General features: G+C 53.5%; 1 protein-coding gene across 1 annotated transcript in view; it reads right to left on the reverse strand.

Moving 5' to 3' along the window:
* Window positions 1-1,557: 1,557 nt before the first annotated feature.
* EPPK1 (epiplakin 1) overlaps window positions 1,558-20,695 on the reverse strand; it is a 29,042-nt gene continuing 9,904 nt past the window's right edge. The window contains exons 2-5 of the mRNA XM_054293856.1: window positions 11,482-11,773; window positions 2,777-4,523; window positions 1,886-2,704; window positions 1,558-1,825 (exon numbers count right to left, since the gene is read on the reverse strand). Coding sequence (XP_054149831.1) covers window positions 1,558-1,825; window positions 1,886-2,704; window positions 2,777-4,523; window positions 11,482-11,773 — 3,126 coding nt within the window. The remainder of the gene's footprint in view (window positions 1,826-1,885; window positions 2,705-2,776; window positions 4,524-11,481; window positions 11,774-20,695) is intronic.

Genomic DNA, 20,695 nt, shown 5'->3' on the forward strand with positions numbered 1-20,695 from the left:
GTCCCCGGAGCCATCCGGAGCCATCCGGAGCCGTCCGGAGCTGTGCCAGCCTCGGGCAGGAGTGGCACCGGGTCCCTGCAGAGCCATCCGGAGCCCTGCCAACCTCGGGTGGCACCGGGTCCCTGCAGAGCCATCCGGAGCTGTGCCAGCCCCGTGCAGGAGCGGCACCGAGTCCCCGGAGCCATCTGGAGCTCTACCAGCCTCCCTCAGGTGGCACCTAGTCTCCGGAACCCTGCCAGCCCCGGACAGGCTGCAGTGGCACCGGGTCCCTGCAGATCCCTCCCCGCCCTGGTTTTGAGCCCCCTGTCCCCATCCCGCAGCCCCCCGCGTGTCCTGGAGCCCGCAGCGCCCTGTCCGTGCCAGGAGCGGTGACACGGGGGCTGCAGTGACACCCTCAGAGCGGTCACACGGGGGCCACAATGTCACCGTCTGTGTCACCCTGGGGGCAGCGACACGGGGACCACAGTGCCACCCTCAGGGCAGTGACACGAGGGCCACAGTGTCACCCTTGGAACAGCGACACAGTGGCTGCAGTGTCACTATCTGTGCCATCCTCAGGGCAGTGACACGGGGGCTGCAGTGCCACCATCTGTGCCACTCTCGGAGCGGTGACATGAGGACCGCAGTGCCACCCTCAGGGCAGTGACACAGGGACCGCAGTGTCTCCATCTGTGCTGCCCTCAGAGCAGTGACACAGTGGCTGCAGTGCCACCCTTGGGGCAGTGACACGGGGGCTGCAGTGCCACCCTTGGGGCAGTGACATAGAGGCTGCAGTGCCACCATCTGTGCCACCCTCTGGGCAGTGACATGGGGGTCAAGGCTCCTGGACACCCCCCAGTCCCCTCTGGGAAAGCTCTGCCGGGCAAAAGAAATCTCAGCACAGCCAGAGATGAGACAGCAGGAGTTTATCCGAGCTCCATATCAGCACATCCCACATCAGCACATCCCACATCAGCACATCCAGGGGTGGGACAACAGGAGTTTATCCCAGCCCCACATCCAGCACATCCCACATCCAGCACATCCCACATCCAGCACATCCCACATCCAGCACAGCCAGGTGAGACAGCAGGAGTTTATCCGAGCCCCACCCCGCCCCACACATGGGTTTGTTACCACAGGGACACACGGAGGGACCCGAGGAGCAAAGCCCCACGAGTACCCAGGACCCTGCTGTGCCGGGATCACGGTCAGTGGTGGGACACACAGAGGGACACGAGGAGCAAAGTCCCACTGATCTCAGGACCCTGCTGCGCTGGGGTCTCAGTCAGTGGTGGGACACACAGTGGGACATGAAGAGCAAAGTCCCACGGGTGCCCAGGACCCTGCTGTGTCTGGATCATAATCAGTGGTGGGACACACAGAGGGACATGAGGAACAAAGTCCCACTGGATCTTAGGACCCTGCTGTGCTGGGATCTCGGTCAGTGGTAGGACACACAGAAGGACATGAGGAACAAAGTCCCAGTGGATACCAGGACCCTGCTGTGCTGGGATCTTGGTCAGTGTTGGGATACACGGAGGGACCCAAGAGGACCCTGCTGTGCCGGGATCTCGGTCAGTGGTGCCGGGGCCGGCTCTGCTCCAGCCGGGGCCCAGTGGTGATGGTGGTGGTGATGGTGATCCTGTTCACCGTCAGCCCTCCCGAAGGGTAGGTGTCCAGACACGCCTCCCGTTTGTACTCGGACACCTGCTTGGAGGAGAGCAGCTCCCACACGGACACCCGGCGCTCCTGGGCCGGGTCACAGGTGATGTAGGAGCCCTCGGAGCGCAGCAGGTCCATGGTGTGCGCGGGGAGGGCCCTCAGGTGCTGCTCCAGGCTCTGGCTGGCCAGGCTGCTGGTGGTGCTGAGCAGCTCCTGGATGGGGAGGGTCCCCCCACGGTACAGCTCCAGGAGCTCCTGACGCTTCTCCTCGGGGATATGCTCAGAGAAGAGCAGGTCCCACAGGGATGTCTGTGTGCCCTGGAACTCCCCCACTGCCACCTCGGCTCTGGTGGCCTTCAGGGTCTCCTCCCAGGCCCCATCCCCATCCAGGGCCGTGGGTTCAGCCTCTGTGGCCACCGGCTCTGCCCTGGCACCACTCACAGACTCTGCTCTCTCTGCAGCTGCTGTCCTGGTGACAATGGTGGTGACAACGGTCCTCACCTGCTCCAGGCTCAGCTCTCCTGCCTCATAGAGCTCCAGCAGCTCCCTCCTGTTCTCCTGGGGGATGTAGCGGGAGTGCAGCAGGTCCCACAGGGACACCTCCCTGCCCTGGAACTCTGGAGCCTCCACGTGGACCATTGTGGTTTTCAGGGTTGTTTTCCAGGCTTCCTCTTTGGGATGGTGGTCTCTCTCCTCTCCTGCTGCTGTCACAGGATCCCTGTTGGAACTCTTGACTGAAATTTGGAATTTCCTGCCTGCAGATTCATTTTTCTTGATGAGAGTGGTGACCACAAGGATTAACTGCTCCAAGGGCAGTGTTCCCCCACGGTACAGCTCCAGCAGCTCCTGACGCTTCTCCTCGGGGATGTAATCAGAGAAGAGCAGGTCCCACAAGGAAGTCTGTCCATCCTGGAACTCCCCCACTGCCACCTCGGCTCTGGTGGCCTTCAGGGTCTCCTCCCAGGCCCCATCCCCATCCAGGGCCGTGGGTTCAGCCTCTGTGGCCACCGGCTCTGCCCTGGCACCACTCACAGACTCTGCTCTCTCTGCAGCTGCTGTCCTGGTGACAATGGTGGTGACAACGGTCCTCACCTGCTCCAGGCTCAGCTCTCCTGCCTCATAGAGCTCCAGCAGCTCCCTCCTGTTCTCCTGGGGGATGTAGCGGGAGTGCAGCAGGTCCCACAGGGACACCTCCCTGCCCTGGAACTCTGGAGCCTCCACGTGGACCATTGTGGTTTTCAGGGTTGTTTTCCAGGCTTCCTCTCTGGGAGGTTTGTCATCACCCTCCTCTCCTGCTGCTGTCATGGGGTCCTTGCTGGAACTCTTGACTGTGATGTGCAATTTCCTGCCTGCAGATTCTTTTTTCCTAATCAGAGTGCTGACAACAGTTGTCATCTGCTCCAGAGTTAATAACCTCTCATGGTACAGGTCCAGCAGCTCCTCCCTCTTCTCCTCGGGGTTGTAATCGGAGAAGATCAGGTCCCACAGGGACACCTGCTGTCCCTGCAGCTCCCCAGCCGGCACACTGATGGTGGTGCACCTCAGGGTCTCATCCAGGTGTTCTGAACAATCCTTTGCACCCTCCCCAGCCGCTGGCACTGCCCTGTGTGTGCCCCTGGTGTTCACCACCCGCGCAGCGTTCGTGGCCTCTGTCCGGTTCACCATGGTGGTGACCACGGCGCCCACCTGCTCCGTGCTCAGTATCCCTGCCCTGTACAGCTCCAGCAGCTCCTGACGCTTGTCCTGGGGGACGTATCTGGAGAAGAGCAGGTCCAGCACAGACACGTTTTGCCCCTGGAACTCCCCAGCAGTAACACGGACCGTCATGGACTTGAGGGACTTCCTCAGCTGCTGCTCCTGGGCCTGCGTGTCCTGAGCTGGGGGTGACGCCCTCGCCTCATTGTTGGGCTTGGCTGTGGGTGAGCCCAGAACCCCGCTGTCCCTTTCTGCCGCTGTGATGGTGGCAGTGAGGACCTCGATCATCTGTGCAATGCTCACTGCCCCCGCCTTGTATCTCCTGAGCAGCTCCTCTCTCTGGTGCTCAGGGACGTAGCGGGAGAAGAGGAGCTCCCAGACGGTGACGCTCTGGCCCTGGAAGAGCCCCACAGCCAGCGTGGTGCGGGCGGCCTGCAGGGCTCGGCGGGCATCCTCGCTCAGCTGGTAGAGCACGGAGCCCTTGTCCATCAGCTGCAGCATCAGCAGCCCCGTGTCCGGGTCGGGCACGCAGCGGCGCAGCAGCTGCAGGTAGGTCAGGTTCTCGTGGGTGTTGGGGTCGAAGCAAGTCCTTGTTTGATTCTCGGGGTTGGAAAGGATCTGGCTCATCTCTTCATCGAAGAAGCCATGCTTGTAGGCCACCTCCACGGGTACACGGTGGCCGCTTGTGGGGTCGATGATGCCGCCGGTGGCGATCTGGGCCTGCAGCAGGCGGACGCCGTGGTCCCTGACGATCAGCCCCTTCTGCATGGCCTGAAACAGGGAGATCCTGCGGCCCGTGTAGGGCTCTGTGTACCCGGTCACGGCTCCCTCGGCCGACAGCAGCTTCTCGTAGAAGTCGTGGCCAATGAGCCCCCGAGCCAGCGCCTCCATCACCGAGAGCCGCGCGGGGCTGCCCGGGTCCGTGAGCAGGCCCGAGGCCGCCTGCGCCTCCAGCAGCACCAGCGCCGTGCCCGGGCTCAGCATGCCCCTCACCATGGCCTCGTGGATGCTCAGCCTCTTCCTCTTGGCCTGGAGGAAGACTCCGGCGATGAAGCTGCCGCCGCCGTCCCCGTCCATCTCCTTGTGCTCACCTGGGCTGCTCTGCTTGTTGTTTATGGAGCATCCACTCATCTTCCTCATTGTCTCTGGGGAGGAATCCTGCTCCTGTGGCATGCTGGGCGTGTCTGGGGAGGGAGTGAGACATAAACTTTAAGGAATTTATAGATTTTAGAGGAGCTAAGATTTTAGTTAAAGATAAGCTTTATTGGAGTTAACTAAAATAAATGGGTAGGCCTTGGTGAAGTTAAGAGTTAGTAGTTAGCTAATAATTATTGCTTGTCAACACAATGTGTGGTTAGCAGGGTTTATAATGTAGAATATAGAAACTGATAAATAGCTTTTAGGAACATAAGACAATTGTGGCCTCCTCTGCTCTGAAACCAGTTGAAGATGGGGAATGAGAGTTCTACCAAGGGTTCATTTGTCATATTTGCACTGAAAATGTAGAAAGGCCAGAACAAGGAAGACTTCATTTACTTCCTCATTTCGGGACCCCTCCCCATGAAAGGGACTACCGACCCATTTCAAGGAACACACTGCGCATGCTTAATAGCTTTTGAACTAATTACCATGCTTAATAGTTTTTGAACTAATTACCATACGAAGTGGGGAATGGGATGTATCAAAGTCAGGAATATGCATTTGTATTTTGGGTATTCAGTACTTGTATAGATAAAAGGGCTCTGTAATCATCTGTAAATTGCAGTGTGATTTGGGAGCTATCCCACAATAAACAAACACTTTCTAACTATAAGCTTTCAGAGAGTTTTTGGATATCAAAATCCATAGATCAATATCCATACTGGGAATGGGATGTACCAAAGTCATGAATATGCATTTGTATTTTGGGTATTCAATACTTGTATAGATAAAAGGACTCTTTAATCACCTGTAAATTAATACCTGTATAGATAAAAGGACTCTGTAATCACCTGTAAATTGCAATGTATATTTGGGAGCTATCCCACAATAAACACACACTTTCTAACTCTAAACTGTCAGAGAGGTTTTGGATATCCGTACTGGATCAATATCCATAATTTTAATACATCAGGAGGAACAGACAGAGCCCCTGGTAAGTCACAAATCCCTGTGTGGGTTTCACAGTGGGGTCCCCACAGCCAAGAGTGGATCTTGGGGAATGCGAGGGTCCCTCTGCTGGGGATCCCCAAATTTCCTGTGTCCCCCTCCCCAAATCTGAACCGCTGACTATTTGGGGACCAGCAGCATTTATTGTGGGTGGGGAAGGGCTTGGGAGAGATTTTGGGATCCCCAGGAGGGCCAGAGAGACCCTTGGGGGATGTGGGGGTCACTCTGGCTTTGCTGGGACCCCCAAATTCCCATTGCCCCCTCCCTAAATTGGAACACGGGAGCACAGCAGTGTTTATTGAGGCAGCTCTGGGGGTGCTCAGGGTGGGGAAAGCCCCTCCCTGGAGGGAGCCCAGGAGAAGCAGGGAGGGGCATCGGGGCCTTTGCTGCTCCCTCAGAGCAGGCCAGGGTGCAGCTGGAGTGGGCAGAGAGCTCTGAGGGCAGGGCAGGGGTTGGTGACAGACACAGCACACAGGGAATCACCATCTCAGCAGCAGGGGCACCCTGCAGCCCCCCAGGCACCCCCATGCTCCCCCAGAGCCCCAAGCCTGTGCCCTCAGCCCCTCTCCTCTCCTGTTCCTGGGGGTCACAACTGTCACAGACATCTTTTATGAAAAATGCTTTCCTTGGGATTTTTCCTCCTGAGAGGCCTCAGGAACAAAATGTAAACAATGATTTTCTGCTGCTGTGGAATGCAACAGGTGCATCTGTGATTGGTCTCATGGGGTTGTTTCTAATTAATGGCCAATCACAGTCAGCTGGCTCGGACTCTCTGGTCAGTCACAAGCCTTTGTTATTATTCTTTCTTTTTCTATTCTTAGCTGGCCTTCTGATGAAATCCTTTCTTCTGTTCTTTTAGTATAGTCTTAATATAATATATATCATAAAATAATAAATCAAACCTTCTGAAAACATGGAGTCAGATCCTGGTCTCTTCCCCAACCTGAAAACCCCTGTGAACACTGTCACACACACAACCACCACTTGCCTTTGGGCTGGTGCCAGCATGATTCAGGACCTTGCCTTGGGTTTTAACTTTCATATTTTCCTAGAGTTGAGTTTTAACTTCCCTATTTTCCACACTCTCTGCTGTGTTAGTAACTCTGAGCTCCACATAAAGTGTCAGCAAGTTCCCCTCACAGCTCAGTCACACACAACAATCCTTTTCCAGCCCCACAACCAAGGACACCCTCACAGCCTCAGGCCCAAAAAGTGCAAACAAAAGCGAATTGAGGAGAGCAAGCTGGGAGGATATGGCTGCATAACCTGTAATTGGAGCTGTAATTAGACAATTAGCCCCGATATGCAAACGAACCCAAACTTATAAAAGAGTGAAAAGTCATGACCCATTATCCATCTGAGGTGTAGCCACGGCTGGGCTCTGGCACTGCCCAAGGTGTGTCCTTTGAAGGCCCTTTAATAAATACCTGCTTTATTTAACCCGGTCTGGCCTCTGTCCTGGGGATGGTGGGACACAGGGCACAGCCCGGGTGTGTGTGTGGATGCTCCTGGGGGCTGTGTGATCCCACACCATCCTGGCACTCCACAGGGCACGGGAATGGTCTTAGGGAAGGATGAGTGGCTGTTCAGAGCCAGGGACAGCAGCAGGAGCTGAGGGAGAGCTTTCCCCTGGCTCTGGGTTCTATCTCTGGGTTCTCTGGGTCTCTGCTTTTTCCAAGGCCACTGGGCAGGCAGAGAGCCCTGTCACAGACATCTTTTATGGAAAATACTTTCTTTAGGATTTTTTCCTCCTGAGAAGCTGAGAGGCCTCAGGAACACGATGTAAACATTGATTATCTGCTGATGTGGAATGCAACAGGTAAATCTTTGATTGGCCCATGTTAGATGTTTGTAATTAATGACCAATCACAGCCCAGCTGGCTCAGACAGAGAGCCGAGCCACTAACCTTTGTTATCATTCCTTCCTATTCAATTCTTAGCTGGCCTTCTGATGAAATCCTTTCTTCTATTATTTTAGTATAGTTTTAATATAATATATATAATGAAATAATAAATCAAGCCTTCTGAAACATGGAGTCAGATCCTCATCTCTTCCCTCATCCAAGAACCCCTGTGAACACCAGCACAGACCCCAAACACCCTCCTGTCATCCTCCTGTCCTACAAAACCAGGCTATGTTATTTAATGAAGAAATCACAGATGCATCATGGAATCCCAGGATAATCTGGGTGGGAAGAGGCCTTAAAACCCATCTGGTCCCAGCCCCTGCCACAGGCAGGGATGCCACCCACTCCCAGGATGTCTCACGTTGTCACCTGGTCCCCTGTAAACACACTCCCAGCATCTCCAGCACGGTGCAGCAGCGATGAGGCCACAGCCTCGTAAAAGCAGCAGAATCGAAACCCAGAGGATCTCCTGGGGAACACCCATGGCCTGTAAACTCCTCTGAGTGACACTAATGACACGTCTGACTCGTTATCAGGGTCACAGTTCCATGTCCCTGGCTGTTTACTGAGCGCTGGGGATGTCTCTGAGTCACTGCTTTGATCCATTGAAATCCTGGATTGATGCTGGGGCGGAGGCACCGCGGTGGGGCTGAGATTCACCCACAGCCCCAGCCCAGCCCTGCTGTCCGGGCCGTCCTACTCACCATCATTCCACCAGCGATCTCCTGGATAGTCCCTCAGCCCAAAGCAACCTATGGACTACCTTGGCCAAAGCCCTTGGACAAGCTCACATCTGTCTCTCCGCAGACAAGATGAAAACCATGGTGAATGACATCAAGAGAGAAACTGACAGCTGGCTGAGAGGACTGTTCAAAGGCTGGGGACTCGGGCTGGTTGGGATCTGTTCTGAAAACTGTGATTTTAATATTGTTTATTCTAGTTGTTGTTATTGTTGTTGTTAGCATTGTTTTCGGGCTAATCAAAAGCATGGTTCTTAAGTTAATTTCAAGCTCATCTCCCCCTCCTGAGGTCTACCATTTGGAAGCCCTCAGTGCTCCAATGGATGACATGGAAGCCTCAGTGGAAAACAGTGACCCGCCTGAAGCAGAGGAACCGATTTACCAACCAGGTAAGGAGGGAGAAGTCTCAGGGGACAAATGACACCTGGATGGCTCAATGTCCCCAGGGCTGAGAGGAATCTTTTGAACTCTGCCAATCACACGGTGTCCTTGCTGGAATGCCAAGATTGATGGACAGCGCTCAGCAGGGGCAAGGGAGGGGAAGGGAGAGAGTATTGGCACACCTGGGGAAAGAACCGGGATACTGAGACAGGCTATTACATCACACTGCAACATCCAGGGACCCTCCCCGTGGCTCTGTCCCACTCCTGTCCATCCCTGCCCGGCTCCGATGGTGCAGGGGAGGTGATGTGCTGGCTGTGCCACCTGCCAGGGTGGCACTGGGTCCTGGAGAGCGATGTCATCCCCTGGTGCAGAGGGAGGTGATGGGATGGCTGTGCTGCCTGCCGGGGTGGCACTGCACGCTGGAGCGTGGTGTCAGCGATCCATGATTCCCACTGCTCCAGCCCCACTGCTCCAGCCCTGGATCCAGTGATTCCCACTGCTCCAACCCTGGATCCAGTGATTCCCACTGCTCCAAACCCTGGATCCAGTGATTCCCTCTGCTCCAAACCCTGGATCCAGCGATTCCCACTGCTTCAGTGATTCCCACTGCTCCATCCCCACTGCTCCAGCCCTGGATCCAGTGATTCCCACTGCTCCAACCCTGGATCCAGTGATTCCCACTGCTCCAGCCCTGGAGCCCAGTGATTCCCACTGCTCCAAACCCTGGATCCAGCGATTCCCACTGCTCTGACCCTGGATCCAGCGATTCCCACTGCTCCAACCCTGGATCCAGTGATTCCCTCTGCTCCAAACCCTGGATCCAGCGATTCCCACTGCTCCAGTGATTCCCACTGCTCCATTCCCACTGCTCCAACCCTGGATCCAGTGATTCCCACTGCTCCAACCCTGGATCCAGCGATTCCCACTGCTCTGACCCTGGATCCAGCGATTCCCACTGCTCCAGTGATTCCCACTGCTCCATTCCCACTGCTCCAGCCCTGGATCCAGTGATTCCCACTGCTCCAACCCTGGATCCAGTGATTCCCACTGCTCCAGCCCTGGAGCCCAGTGATTCCCACTGCTCCAGCCCTGGATCCAGCGATTCCCACTGCTCCAACCCTGGATCCAGCGATTCCCACTGCTCCAGTGATTCCCACTGCTCCAAACCCTGGATCCAGTGATTCCCCCTGGATTCAGTGACACCTCTGTAGGACACGGCGTTCGTGTGAACACCCTGCACCGCCAGCCCGTTTCCCAACCGCAGCCTGTCATTAGCAGCTCTCTAATCAGCCTCCGGGGCCGGGGCTGGACTGCACTCGCAGCTCCCGGGGCTGGCTCGGCCAGAAGGCTCCGGTGGGAGTGGTTTCATAGCCGGGGCCAGCCGGGGTGGCCCCAAAACAAGGGGGTCCCCAGTCCTGCCCGGGGTCCGGGAGGGAAATCACACCAGTGCCCCCAGTACAGCACTGAGGAAGGAAATCACACCAGTGCCCCCAGTACAGCACTGACACTGGGAGGGAAAACACACCTGTGCCCCCAGTCATGCACCCACCCTGGGGACAGAAATCACACCAGTGCCCCCAGTACAGCCCAGCTCCTGCCCACTGCCTTCTCTCCGGGCTCCTAGCCAAGCCCCACTGCTCCAGCCCTGGATCCAGCCATTCCCACTGCTCCAGCCCCGGATCCCAGCGATCTCCACCATTCCAGCCGCAGCCCCGGGTCGGTCCCGCAGCTCCCTCTGTTTCCCTCCCGCACCCCAGCTCTGCTGAAGCACCGGCGACACAAAACGCGTCACCAGAGCAGCAGCTTCCACCAGCCCTGGTGCCATTCGGTCACTTTGTCCCTTCCCGAAAAGGACCAGTTTCTGCCCGGAGATCTCCCGCTCACCGATCCCAGCAGTTTCAGCAGCTCTGCCCGGAGTTTGGGATTGGGGCGAGGTCCCCGCTCCCTGCGCAGGTCCCCTCGGTGACCCCAGGTGGGCTCTGTCCTCTGTCCTACCTCCTGGCCGTGAATCTAGAGCAGCTGGACCGCCGGCAGGCTCCGATGATGATGATCCTGATCCTGATCCTCCTCCTCCTCCTCCTCCCGCCGGCTCCCAGCCAGGTGAGCGGAGGCGCAGGTGCCCGATTTAAATCCTGCCCTTCCCTGCCCCTGGGGACGGCAGGGAGCCCTGCCCCGTGCTGGGTGGCCCTGCCCTGGGCTGGCACACGGGAGCAGAGCTGGAAAACTGACCTGGACCGGCCATGGAGCTCCCCCAGCTCCTCTCCATGCCTGCTTTAGCTGCAGGTGCTGTCACAGTGAGCGTTCCCATGCCACACGGGCCACCTTCAGGGTGTGGTGGGATGCCCTGGAAGCCCTGTCTCCACAAATGAACCAATGTCCCTTTGGCAATTGTCGTGGTCAGCCTCAGAAAGCACATCCCAGCTGTTTGAGTAATTACACCAAAAACTTGAATTTCTGCAGGCAAAATAACGGGGAGTAACATTGCGCTTTGGAGGATCGCCTTCTCTCCAATCATTAGCTGTAAACATAAAGCAAAAGTCCTGTCAACCTCAACAACAGGTGTCTGTGCCTCGCTATGTGTGACGGCCCCTGTGGGGTCCTGTGTGATTCCACGCACCTGGAATAGGGTCCTGTGTGACCCTGTGTGTGACTGTGGCTGTGGTGTGACCCTGTGCAGGTCCCTGCTGTGACAATGTGACCTCGTGTGTGACCGTGTGACCCTGTGTGTCACTGTGTGACCTTGTGCAGGTCCCTGCTGTGACTCTCCATGCAGGTGACTCTCCTGTGACCGTCCCGTGAGCCTGGACACAAAGGACAATGCCTGTGTGAGTCATGGGTGGCTCCCCGTGCGTGGGGACACAGGTGACACACGGAAAGCTGCCCTCAGCCAGGTGTGCCCGTGTCCCGCGTGGCTCAGTGCCTGCCCTGGGGGACACAGGTGACACATGGAAAGCTGCCCTCACCCAGGTGTGCCCATGTCCTGCATGGCTCATGGCTCGATGCCTGCCTCGGTGGCAGGAGGGGCTGCGTGCCCCGGCCCTGCCTGTCCGTCTGTCCTGCTCCCGAGCGCGTTCCTGCCGGCGTGGGCGCTCCCCAGACCGGCTGAGCGGCTCCCGAGAGCTTCTCCCTCTGACTCACCGGGAGGGGGCTCGGCTGCGGGGAGCGCACCTGGCCCAGGTACCCTGTCCTGTCCTGAGGGGAGGTGGCTCCAGGACCCTGCGGGGAGCGCACCTGGCCCAGGTACCCTGTGCTGTCCTGGGGGGATGATGGCTCCAGGACCCTGTGGGGAGGGCACCTGGCCCAGGTACCTGTCCTGGGGGAGTGATGGCTCCAGGACCCTGTGGGGAGTGCACCTGGCCCCCTGTGCTGTCCTGGGGGAGTGATGGCTCCAGGACCCTGCAGGGAGCACACCTGGCCCAGGTACCTGTGCTGTCCTGGGGGAGTGATGGCTCCAGGACCCTGCGGGGAGCACACCTGGCCCAGGTACCCCGTCCTGTCCTGGGGGAGTGATGGCTCCAGGACCCTGCAGGGAGCACACCTGGCCCAGGTACCTGTGCTGTCCTGGGGGAGTGATGGCTCCAGGACCCTGCGGGGAGCACACCTGGCCCAGGTACCCTGTCCCCATGGGGTGATGGCTCCAGGACCTGCTCCTGAGGCTTCGGTCCCCGCTCTGGAGCTCGTCCCTGCTCTCAGCTCAGGAAATTTCCTCAGAAAAATGTTTCTGAGCAAAATTTTAGATGTTTCACTCAGAAGGAGCTGAAGCATTTTCCTTCTTTGGGTTTTACCGCTAAATGAAATTTAAATTGTTAGATCTTCAGGAAAATGTTAAGAATGAGTGTGTTTCTGGGCAAAATTTTAAATGTTTCACTCAGAAGAAGCTGAAGCATTTTCATCAAAGAACTTATTTGGGTTTTTCTGCTAAATAAAATTTAAATGGTTAGATCTTCATATATAAACTTGACAAACTGAGTTCTAGGTGAAATATTTGCCAACCCTTTTTACTTGGAGCTAGGAAGAACTATTTCCACTACATATTTTTACAATCAAGAGAAGAAATGTAAATGGAAGTGATATAGCTTTTTGTATTCATTTTCATAAAAGAATTTATTTGGATTTTTCTGCTAAATAAAATTTAAATGGTTAGATCTTCATATATAAACAACGTAACTGAGTTCTAGGTGAAATGTTTGCCAACCGTTTTTACTCTGAGCTAGGAAAAAAATTATTCCACCACATATTTTTACAATTAAAAGAAGAAATGTAAATGGAAGGGATATATCTTTTGTGTTAATTAAACACACCTCTTGGTCAGAAAACAGCACCTCTTGGTCAGAAAACAAAGAGGTTTCTTAAATCTTTTGTAGCCATAATTGCAGCATAACTGGAACTTCACTGATTTCATTTCTCTTGTCATGGGCAGAGAGCGACAGGACAAGGGGCAGGGAAGTTTTTAACTGAAAAAGGGGATTTATTTACAGGAGATATTGGGAAAAAGTCCTTCCCTGTGAGGGTGGGCAGGCCCTGGCAGAAATTGCCCAAAGCAGCTGTGGCTGCCCCGTCCCTGGAAGTGACCAAGGCCAGGTTGGATGGGGCTTGGACTCCTGAGGTTCCTCACATGGGGCACCAGTTGTGGGGATCCCAGTTGTAGGGGTCCCAGTTTTGGGGGTCCCAGTTGTGGGTTTCTCTGGGTCTGGGTTGAAGGCACCTGAGGCAGTAATCCATGTTCAGACTCAAGTGTTTATTATTTCTTACCAGTAAAATAGTCTCACTGCTGTGAGTTGAGCAGCTTTTCATTAGAAGGCACAGGATGGCCAACAATCTCTTGGTACAAGGGCTTTTAAGACTAAACTATCCAATTAAGAACTGACACCTGGATTATTTTCCCTTTTAACCCAATAATTTATCTCAGAGCCCACAAGACGGACTTTTCTGTCCAATTACAAAATACCACCCAAACCCATGAGGAAGAAACCCAGGACAGCACCCTGTGCCCTCCATTTTGCTTCCATCAGCACACTAAAAATCCCAAAACCTCAATTTCTCACCAAGTGATACACCTACACTGCTCTCTATGATCTATTTCACACTTTTGGATTATATTTGGATATTGGGAATATATTTGAGGATTTGGGGATACTGGGATACTTCTTGTAGAGGCCACAGAGAGGGCACAGAGCCCTGGTGTGGAAAATGCCAATCACTCGTTTTTAAAATTTTTAAAGTTTAATAGTAATTAAATGGTTATAAAAATATTAATATAACTAGAGTAATAAAAAATTGGACAATTAGGATTAGGAAAACACAAGACAATAGAAACAAAGAGTTACGGATATCCGGGGTAGCTCTTTCTGGGCAAAATAAGCCCGAAAAATGACCCACGTATACAGAGGATTAACCCTTAAAAGCAACAGCCTGTTGCATATTCATACACCTCATCCATGATGTGTAAATTCCATTCAAATACAGGATTCTGTCTGGGCAGTGTCAGCTGCTTCCTCTGAATCCTGACGGCATCTTCAGGGCTGAGCGAGGCAGAAAGAAGTTAGTTTGTTCTGATACTGGAGCAATAAATTCTTTTTCTCTGAAAGGTTCAGGTGTCCTGTGGCTGCTATCTGGTGTGAGTCCTTTCTTTAAAAAAAGTATCTTACACAGCATAGTTTTTATTTTAAGATTTTGTTATAACCTAAAACTGTATTTAACACACTACTTAAGAAAATTAATACAGCATTACTTTCTAACATAGCACATATAATATTAATTTGAATATTTCCCAAAAGACAATAATAAAATTCACATTTTTTTACCCCTGGGATGCCCCCGGGCTCCCTGGCTCACCTGCAGCTGCCCGGGAGCCTGGCACAGACACACCTGGGCCCAGGTACAGCCAGCCCTGCGGCCTCACCTGCCGGAAGGTGTGGGAGTCGTGGCTGGAGCATCTCGGAGCCACATCAGAGGCTGGGAGATGCCTTTCCCAGGGATGGTTCAGCACTGGGGCGTTTGAGGAGGGTTTTCCTGCAGTGATTGATTTGGGAAACCTCCAGGGGCGGAGCTCAGGTGCTGACACTGCTCCCAGCTCCCTTCCAGCTGGTGCTGGGAATCCCTCAGGTTTTGGCTTTTCTATTTTTCACATTCTGTGCTGCTTTAGTGTGTGGGTCTGGGCTCCATATTAGGGTATGGTGAGCTCTCTGCACAGAGCAGGGAGACAAAACAATTCCTTCTCTAGCTGGGCACCAAGGACAAATGATCCAAATCTCAGGTCCAAGAGCACAAACACCGTGGGCTGAAGAGAGAAAAACAAGAAGGATGGGATTTCATGGGCTAAAGCTGTAATTGGACAATTAGCTCCAATATGCAAATGGACCAAAACTTATGATAAGTGTGAGACCCCATGAGCTGTTGTCCATTTTTGTAGCTATTTTGGATCCAAATCTCAGCCCCAAGTGTGACAGTGGTCACAAGGGTTTTCAGGGTGAGAATGTTGACCTTATGTTTAGAAGGCTTGATTTATTATTTTATGATATATATTCTACATTATAACTATACTAAAAGGAATAGAAAGGAAAAGTTCTCAGACGGCTAGCTAAACTAAGAATAGAATAGAAAAGCAATGAATAACAAAGATCTATCTCTTGGCAGAGAGCAAGACCCAGCCCTACCGTGAGTGGTCAGTAAATCCAAACATTCACAGGAGACCAATCATGGATCCACCTGTTGCATTCCACAGCAGCAGATAACCATTGTTTACACTTTGTTGCTGAAACTTCTCAGCTTCAGCAGGAAAAAATCCTAAGAAAGGATTTTAATGAAAAGATGTCTGTGACACCCCAAGAGCACAAACAACATGGGCTGGAGAGAGAAAAACAAGACGGATGGGACTGCATGTGCTAAAGCCGTAATTGGACAAATAGCTCCAATATGCTAATGGAGCAGAACTTATAAAATGTGAGACCCCCATGAGCTGTTGTCCATTTTTGTGGCCATTTTGGGTTGTGCTGCCCAAGGTGTATCCATTGTGGCCCCTTAAAAAATCCCAGCTTTATTCTTCAGCTTTGCCCATGATGGATCCACTGAGGCCTCTTAATAAATCCCAACTTTATTATTCAGCTGTGTCTGGTTTCTGTTCTAGGCCAGCCTTCACAAGGCATCACTGGAGCACAGGTCCCTGAGCCCCTGTGGCTGCTGAGACATTTTAATGAGGAGGGGGATGCACAGAGCCCTGCCTGCCCTGGGGGTGGCAGCTCCTGCCCCTGGAAATACCTGAGCACAGGCAGAGCATGGCAGAGCTCTGGTTAATCCACCCTCGGGGTTTGCCAGAGAGAAACGACAGTGAATGACCCCTGGGTATATGAACAGGGTGGTTTTAAAACAATGTGATTGTTTTAATTCCTTAAAATAAAATTAAATTTAAGTGCAAAGGAAGGATGTGACTGTCTCTGTTATTGTCTATAAAAATATAGAAGTCCATATTGCTTAAGAAAATATATAAGGAGAAAAGAAAGAAGGAAAGGAAGGAAAGGAAGGAAAGGAAAGGAAGGAAAGGAAGGAAGGAAAGGAAGGAAAGGAAGGAAGGAAAGGAAAGGAAGGAAAGGAAGGAAGGAAAGGAAGGAAAGGAAGGAAGGAAAGGAAAGGAAGGAAAGGAAGGAAGGAAGGAAGGAAGGAAAGGAAGGAAAGGAAGGAAGGAAGAAAGAAAGAAAGAAAGAAAGAAAGAAAGAAAGAAAGAAAGAAAGAAAGAAAGAAAGAAAGAAAGAAAGAAAGAAAGAAAATGACAAAGTGAGAAAGTGAGAAAAAAGAAAAGAAAAGAAAAGAAAAGAAAAGAGAAAAGAAAAGAAAAGAAAAGAAAAGAAAAGAAAAGAAAAGAAAAGAAAAGAAAAGAAAAGAAAAGAAAAGAAAAAAGAAAAGAAAAGAAAAGATGTCTGGACCCCAGGCAAACGGCCCCTCGGTAGTGTTTGACCCTCGGCAGGGCCGGACCCCAGGCGGCGCTGCTGTTGCCTGCTTGGCAGGTACCAGCGGTGTTTCTGTCACCTTCTGGGCAGGTACCGGCGGTGTTTGTGTCACCTGCCGGCCAGGTACCGGTGTCACTGCTGTCACCTGCCTGGCAGGTACCAGGGCGCTGCTATCTCCTGCTGGGCAGGTACCGGCGGTGTTTGTGTCACCTGCTCGGCAGGTACCAGATGTCAGAACTCAGCACATCCCTCTGGGTGTCCAGATTTGCTGGGACCCCTGCCAGGGGGCTCAGAAACCCTGGCACACAGCCCAGAGCACCTGTGGGTTTGATTATGACCCCTGGAGCAAATTGCCAGCTTTGTATGAAGACCTGAAAGAAGTTTAAGTAGTGTAATTATAAAATTATCACTAGGTGAATAAGTAGATTTTGGTGTTTTTAGAATGGGGGGTTTGGGGACAAGATGGAGGGACTTGGGTGTGTCCAGCCTTTCTTCTTCTTCTCTACCTCCATCTTCTGCTGCGATGTTGGCACTTTGGGATTGGTTTAGAATAGAAATTCACTATCTAACATAGGTGATAGGTATTGGAAAGTAATTGTAAACATTGTACATGTAGTTTGTGGTATAAAGAGATAACACCGCCCCGAGCTCAGGCAGAGTGCCTCTGTCTGTCCTGTTGAGCGGACCTCAGCTGGACAGGAGAAAAATTTTATAGATAAGATAAAATAAACAACTCTGAGACTGAGAACTGAAGAACTCTGACTTGTTCTGTGAATGTGTGGGCCTAAACAGAGACTTTTCACCCAAAACAGAGACTTTTCAAAAATCTCGGGGCTGTGATTAACAGCTAAACTCCCGAGAACCGAGGCACTGCTGTCACCTGCCGGGCAGGTACCGGCGGTGTTTGTGTCACCTGCCGGGCAGGTACCGGTGGCATTTCTGTCCCCTGCTCGGCAGGTACCGAGGCACTGATGTCACCTGCCCGGCAGGTACCGGCGGCCACCGCCCCTGCTCCGCCTCTCCCTGCCCGCCCGCACCAGCGCCTCGCGCAGGAAAGAATAACAAAAATAACAAAGTTCCCTTTGAAGAACCACTTGGAGCCGGCCCATCCCCGCGCCCAGAGGACGGGCACGAGCAGACACGGGCTCGGACAAAAATGCTCTTTATTGTGGCTGGGAGATATTGCACAACCCTGATCTCTGTGGGAAAGGTGTTATCAGGTATCCTGTGCCTGACTCGTGGTTCCTGGGAAAAAGGGATGGGCCAGGCTTTTTCCTGGTGCTCAGGACACCTGGTCTGTGACAGGGCCTGGGAGCGAGAGAATCTGGGGGGCAGGGATGGTGCCAGGGTCACTGCGGTGGTGCCAGAGCTGCAGGGATGGTGCCAGGGTCACTAGGGAGGTCCCAGGGTCACTGTGGTGGTGCCAGAGCTGCAGAGATGGTGCCAGGGCTGCAGGGATGGTGCCAGGGTCACTGTGGTGGTGCCAGGGCTGCAGGGATGGTGCCAGGGTCACTGTGGTGGCACCAGGCATGTAGGGATGGTGCCAGGGTCACTGGGGAAGTCCCAGGGTCACTGTGGTGGTGCCAGAGCTGCAGGGATGGTGCCAGGGTCACTGCGGTGGTGCCAGAGCTGCAGGGATGGTGCCAGGGTCACTAGGGAGGTGCCAGGGTCACTGTGGTGGTGCCAGAGCTGCAGGGATGGTGCCAGGGCTGCAGGGATGGTGCCAGGGTCACTGTGGTGGTGCCAGGGCTGCAGGGATGGTGCCAGGGTCACTAGGGAGGTGCCAGGGTCACTGTGGTGGTGCCAGAGCTGCAGGGATGGTGCCAGGGTCACTAGGGAGGTCCCAGGGTCACTGTGGTGGTGCCAGAGCTGCAGGGATGGTGCCAGGGTCACTGCGGTGGTGTCAGAGCTGCAGGGATGGTGCCAGGGTCACTGTGGTGGTGCCAGAGCTGCAGGGATGGTGCCAGGGTCATTTGGGTGGTGCCAGGGTCATTTGGGTGGTGCCAGGGCTGCAGGGATGGTGCAGCAGCCATGGGAACACCATGCTGGCCCTACCCTGAGAGTGTCCTAAACCGTGTCCCAGTGCAGCAGCCACAGTGACCCTGGCACCATCCCTGCAGCCCTGGCACCACCCCAACCCCCCCCCGATTCTCTCCCTCCCACACCATGCCTCAGGCCAGGTGCCCTGAGCACCAGGAAAAGCCTGGCCCATCCCTTTTTCCCAGGAACCACAAGTCAGTGCAGCAGCCATAGGGACACCACACTGGCCCTGCCCTTGTCCCAAACCGTGTCCCAGTGCAGCAGCCATGGGGACACCATGCTGGCATTGCCCTTCAGAGTGTCCCAAACCGTGTCCCAGTGCAGCAGCCATAGGGACACTGTGCTGGCCCTGCCCTTGTCCCAAACCGTGTCCCAGTGCAGCAACTGTGGGGACACCACGCTGGCACCAGCACAGTGGGATGTTACAGACACACCCCAAGGACTCAGCTCTCCCTGTTCCTGTTTGCCTCCGTGGAAGGGAGAATTGGATTTCCAGGATGAGAAAACTCCTGGGAGATGTTATTGTGGGTTTCCAGCAGCTAAAGGGGGCTGTAAGGCAGCTGGAGAGGGATGAAGGCCTGCAGTGCCAGGACATGGGGGAATTGTGGAGATTCTCAGTTCAGTCAAAAAAAGAACAGAAACAATTTCTCCCAGGCTGAGCCTGGGAATCTTAGATGAAAGAATTCAAACAATTATTATCTCTCTTTCTGTAACTATTGTTTATGGTTATGGTTCCTCACAGTGTGCTATTCATCGCCACCAATAAGGTGAGAATTTTTCTACTTTGACACCAATCCGGTCCCAGTTAGTGAGTGAGTCTATTAAACTCACTGCTTCTTGCTAACAAAGATTTTTCTTGAGCCTTCTGATCTACCTGAAGCCTGGAGCCTTTCTTTCCATCCCTGGCTGAACAACATCAGGGAATGGCTTCAAATTGGAAGAACATAGATGTGGGTTAGATATTGGAAGGAATTGTTCCCTGTGAGGGTGGGCAGGCCCTGGCACAGGTGCCCAGAGCAGCTGGGGCTGCCCCTGGATCCCTGGCAGTGCCCAAGGCCAGGTCGGACAGGGCTTGGAGCAGCCTGGGACAGTGGAAAGTGTCCCTGCCCATGGCAGGGGGTGGCATGAGGAGACTCCTTCCCACCCAAACCATTCCATGCTTCTGTGACTTCTCTCCCATTAATTTATTGCCTCATTTTCTGAGCCCCTGAAATTCTCTGGGCCCCACAGCTCCTCTACCTTGTTCCCAAGTATCAGCCGCACAAGCCTGTGGCCAAAAGTCCATTTTCCAGGACATTAACAGGTTAATTAAGGCAAACACCCCAAGGCAGCACATTTAAGCAGGGTAAGTTTCCTCCCATTAAACAGCAGTAGAATTATTCATCCCTGAACTGCACGGGAGAGTGGCTCCAGGGCTGTTCCTGTGCTCCGGCATGTGGCTGAGTCAGCTCAGGACACAGGAGGGCAAAAGGAGCAGGAGGGAAAGGAGGCTCCACGATGGATGGACAGACAGAAAGTACAGCACAGCCAGATCCACTCCAGCTCCGTTGAGGATCCATCCCCATGGAGGCTTCACAGAGGGAGGGAAAGCACAGTGAGAGAGCAAACTACGCTGGGCTGAGGCGGTTTGTGCTCCAGACAGCCCTGGAAAGGCAGGACAGGCTGGGGCACGGAGAGCAAACACATGATGTGTCCCATGCCAGTGACACCCAATGCAAGCCTGGCATCCTGCCCACGCAGGAATCTGCTCTGCACACTGTCCTGGCTTAAAAACTTGCACCTGAATGTAATCCTGCAGAGCTTCTGGGTAAAATAGCTGGCATATGCAGGAAAAGAGAGGCAGAGAATAAAAAAATACCACTCACGGCAGCACCCAAACGGAACAAAGACCTGCAGTTAAACCTGTGTGAGGAAAATGAGGATGACACAAATCACCAAAATGTCCTGACATAACCCAGCCTGCCTCCTCTGTTCCTCAAAGGCAACCAAGGAAGGATGAACAATGCAGTGCAGCAACACTGCTCAGGGGGAGGCACTTCAAAGCTGCACCTGATGTGGGTGGGTGGTGGCAAAGAAAAGAGATCACGAAGGAAATTCCCTCACTGGGTTCATAAATGGTAAAAAAATATTTAGAAAAAGAAAGACAAACACCAGAATCAAAAGAACTATACAATAGCAACATTCTTCCCCAAGG

Source organism: Melozone crissalis, unplaced genomic scaffold (assembly GCF_028551555.1).
Source record: "Melozone crissalis strain CALT ecotype California unplaced genomic scaffold, PUWL_Pcris_2 ptg000195l_1, whole genome shotgun sequence".
In the NCBI taxonomy this organism is placed as follows: domain Eukaryota; kingdom Metazoa; phylum Chordata; class Aves; order Passeriformes; family Passerellidae; genus Melozone; species Melozone crissalis.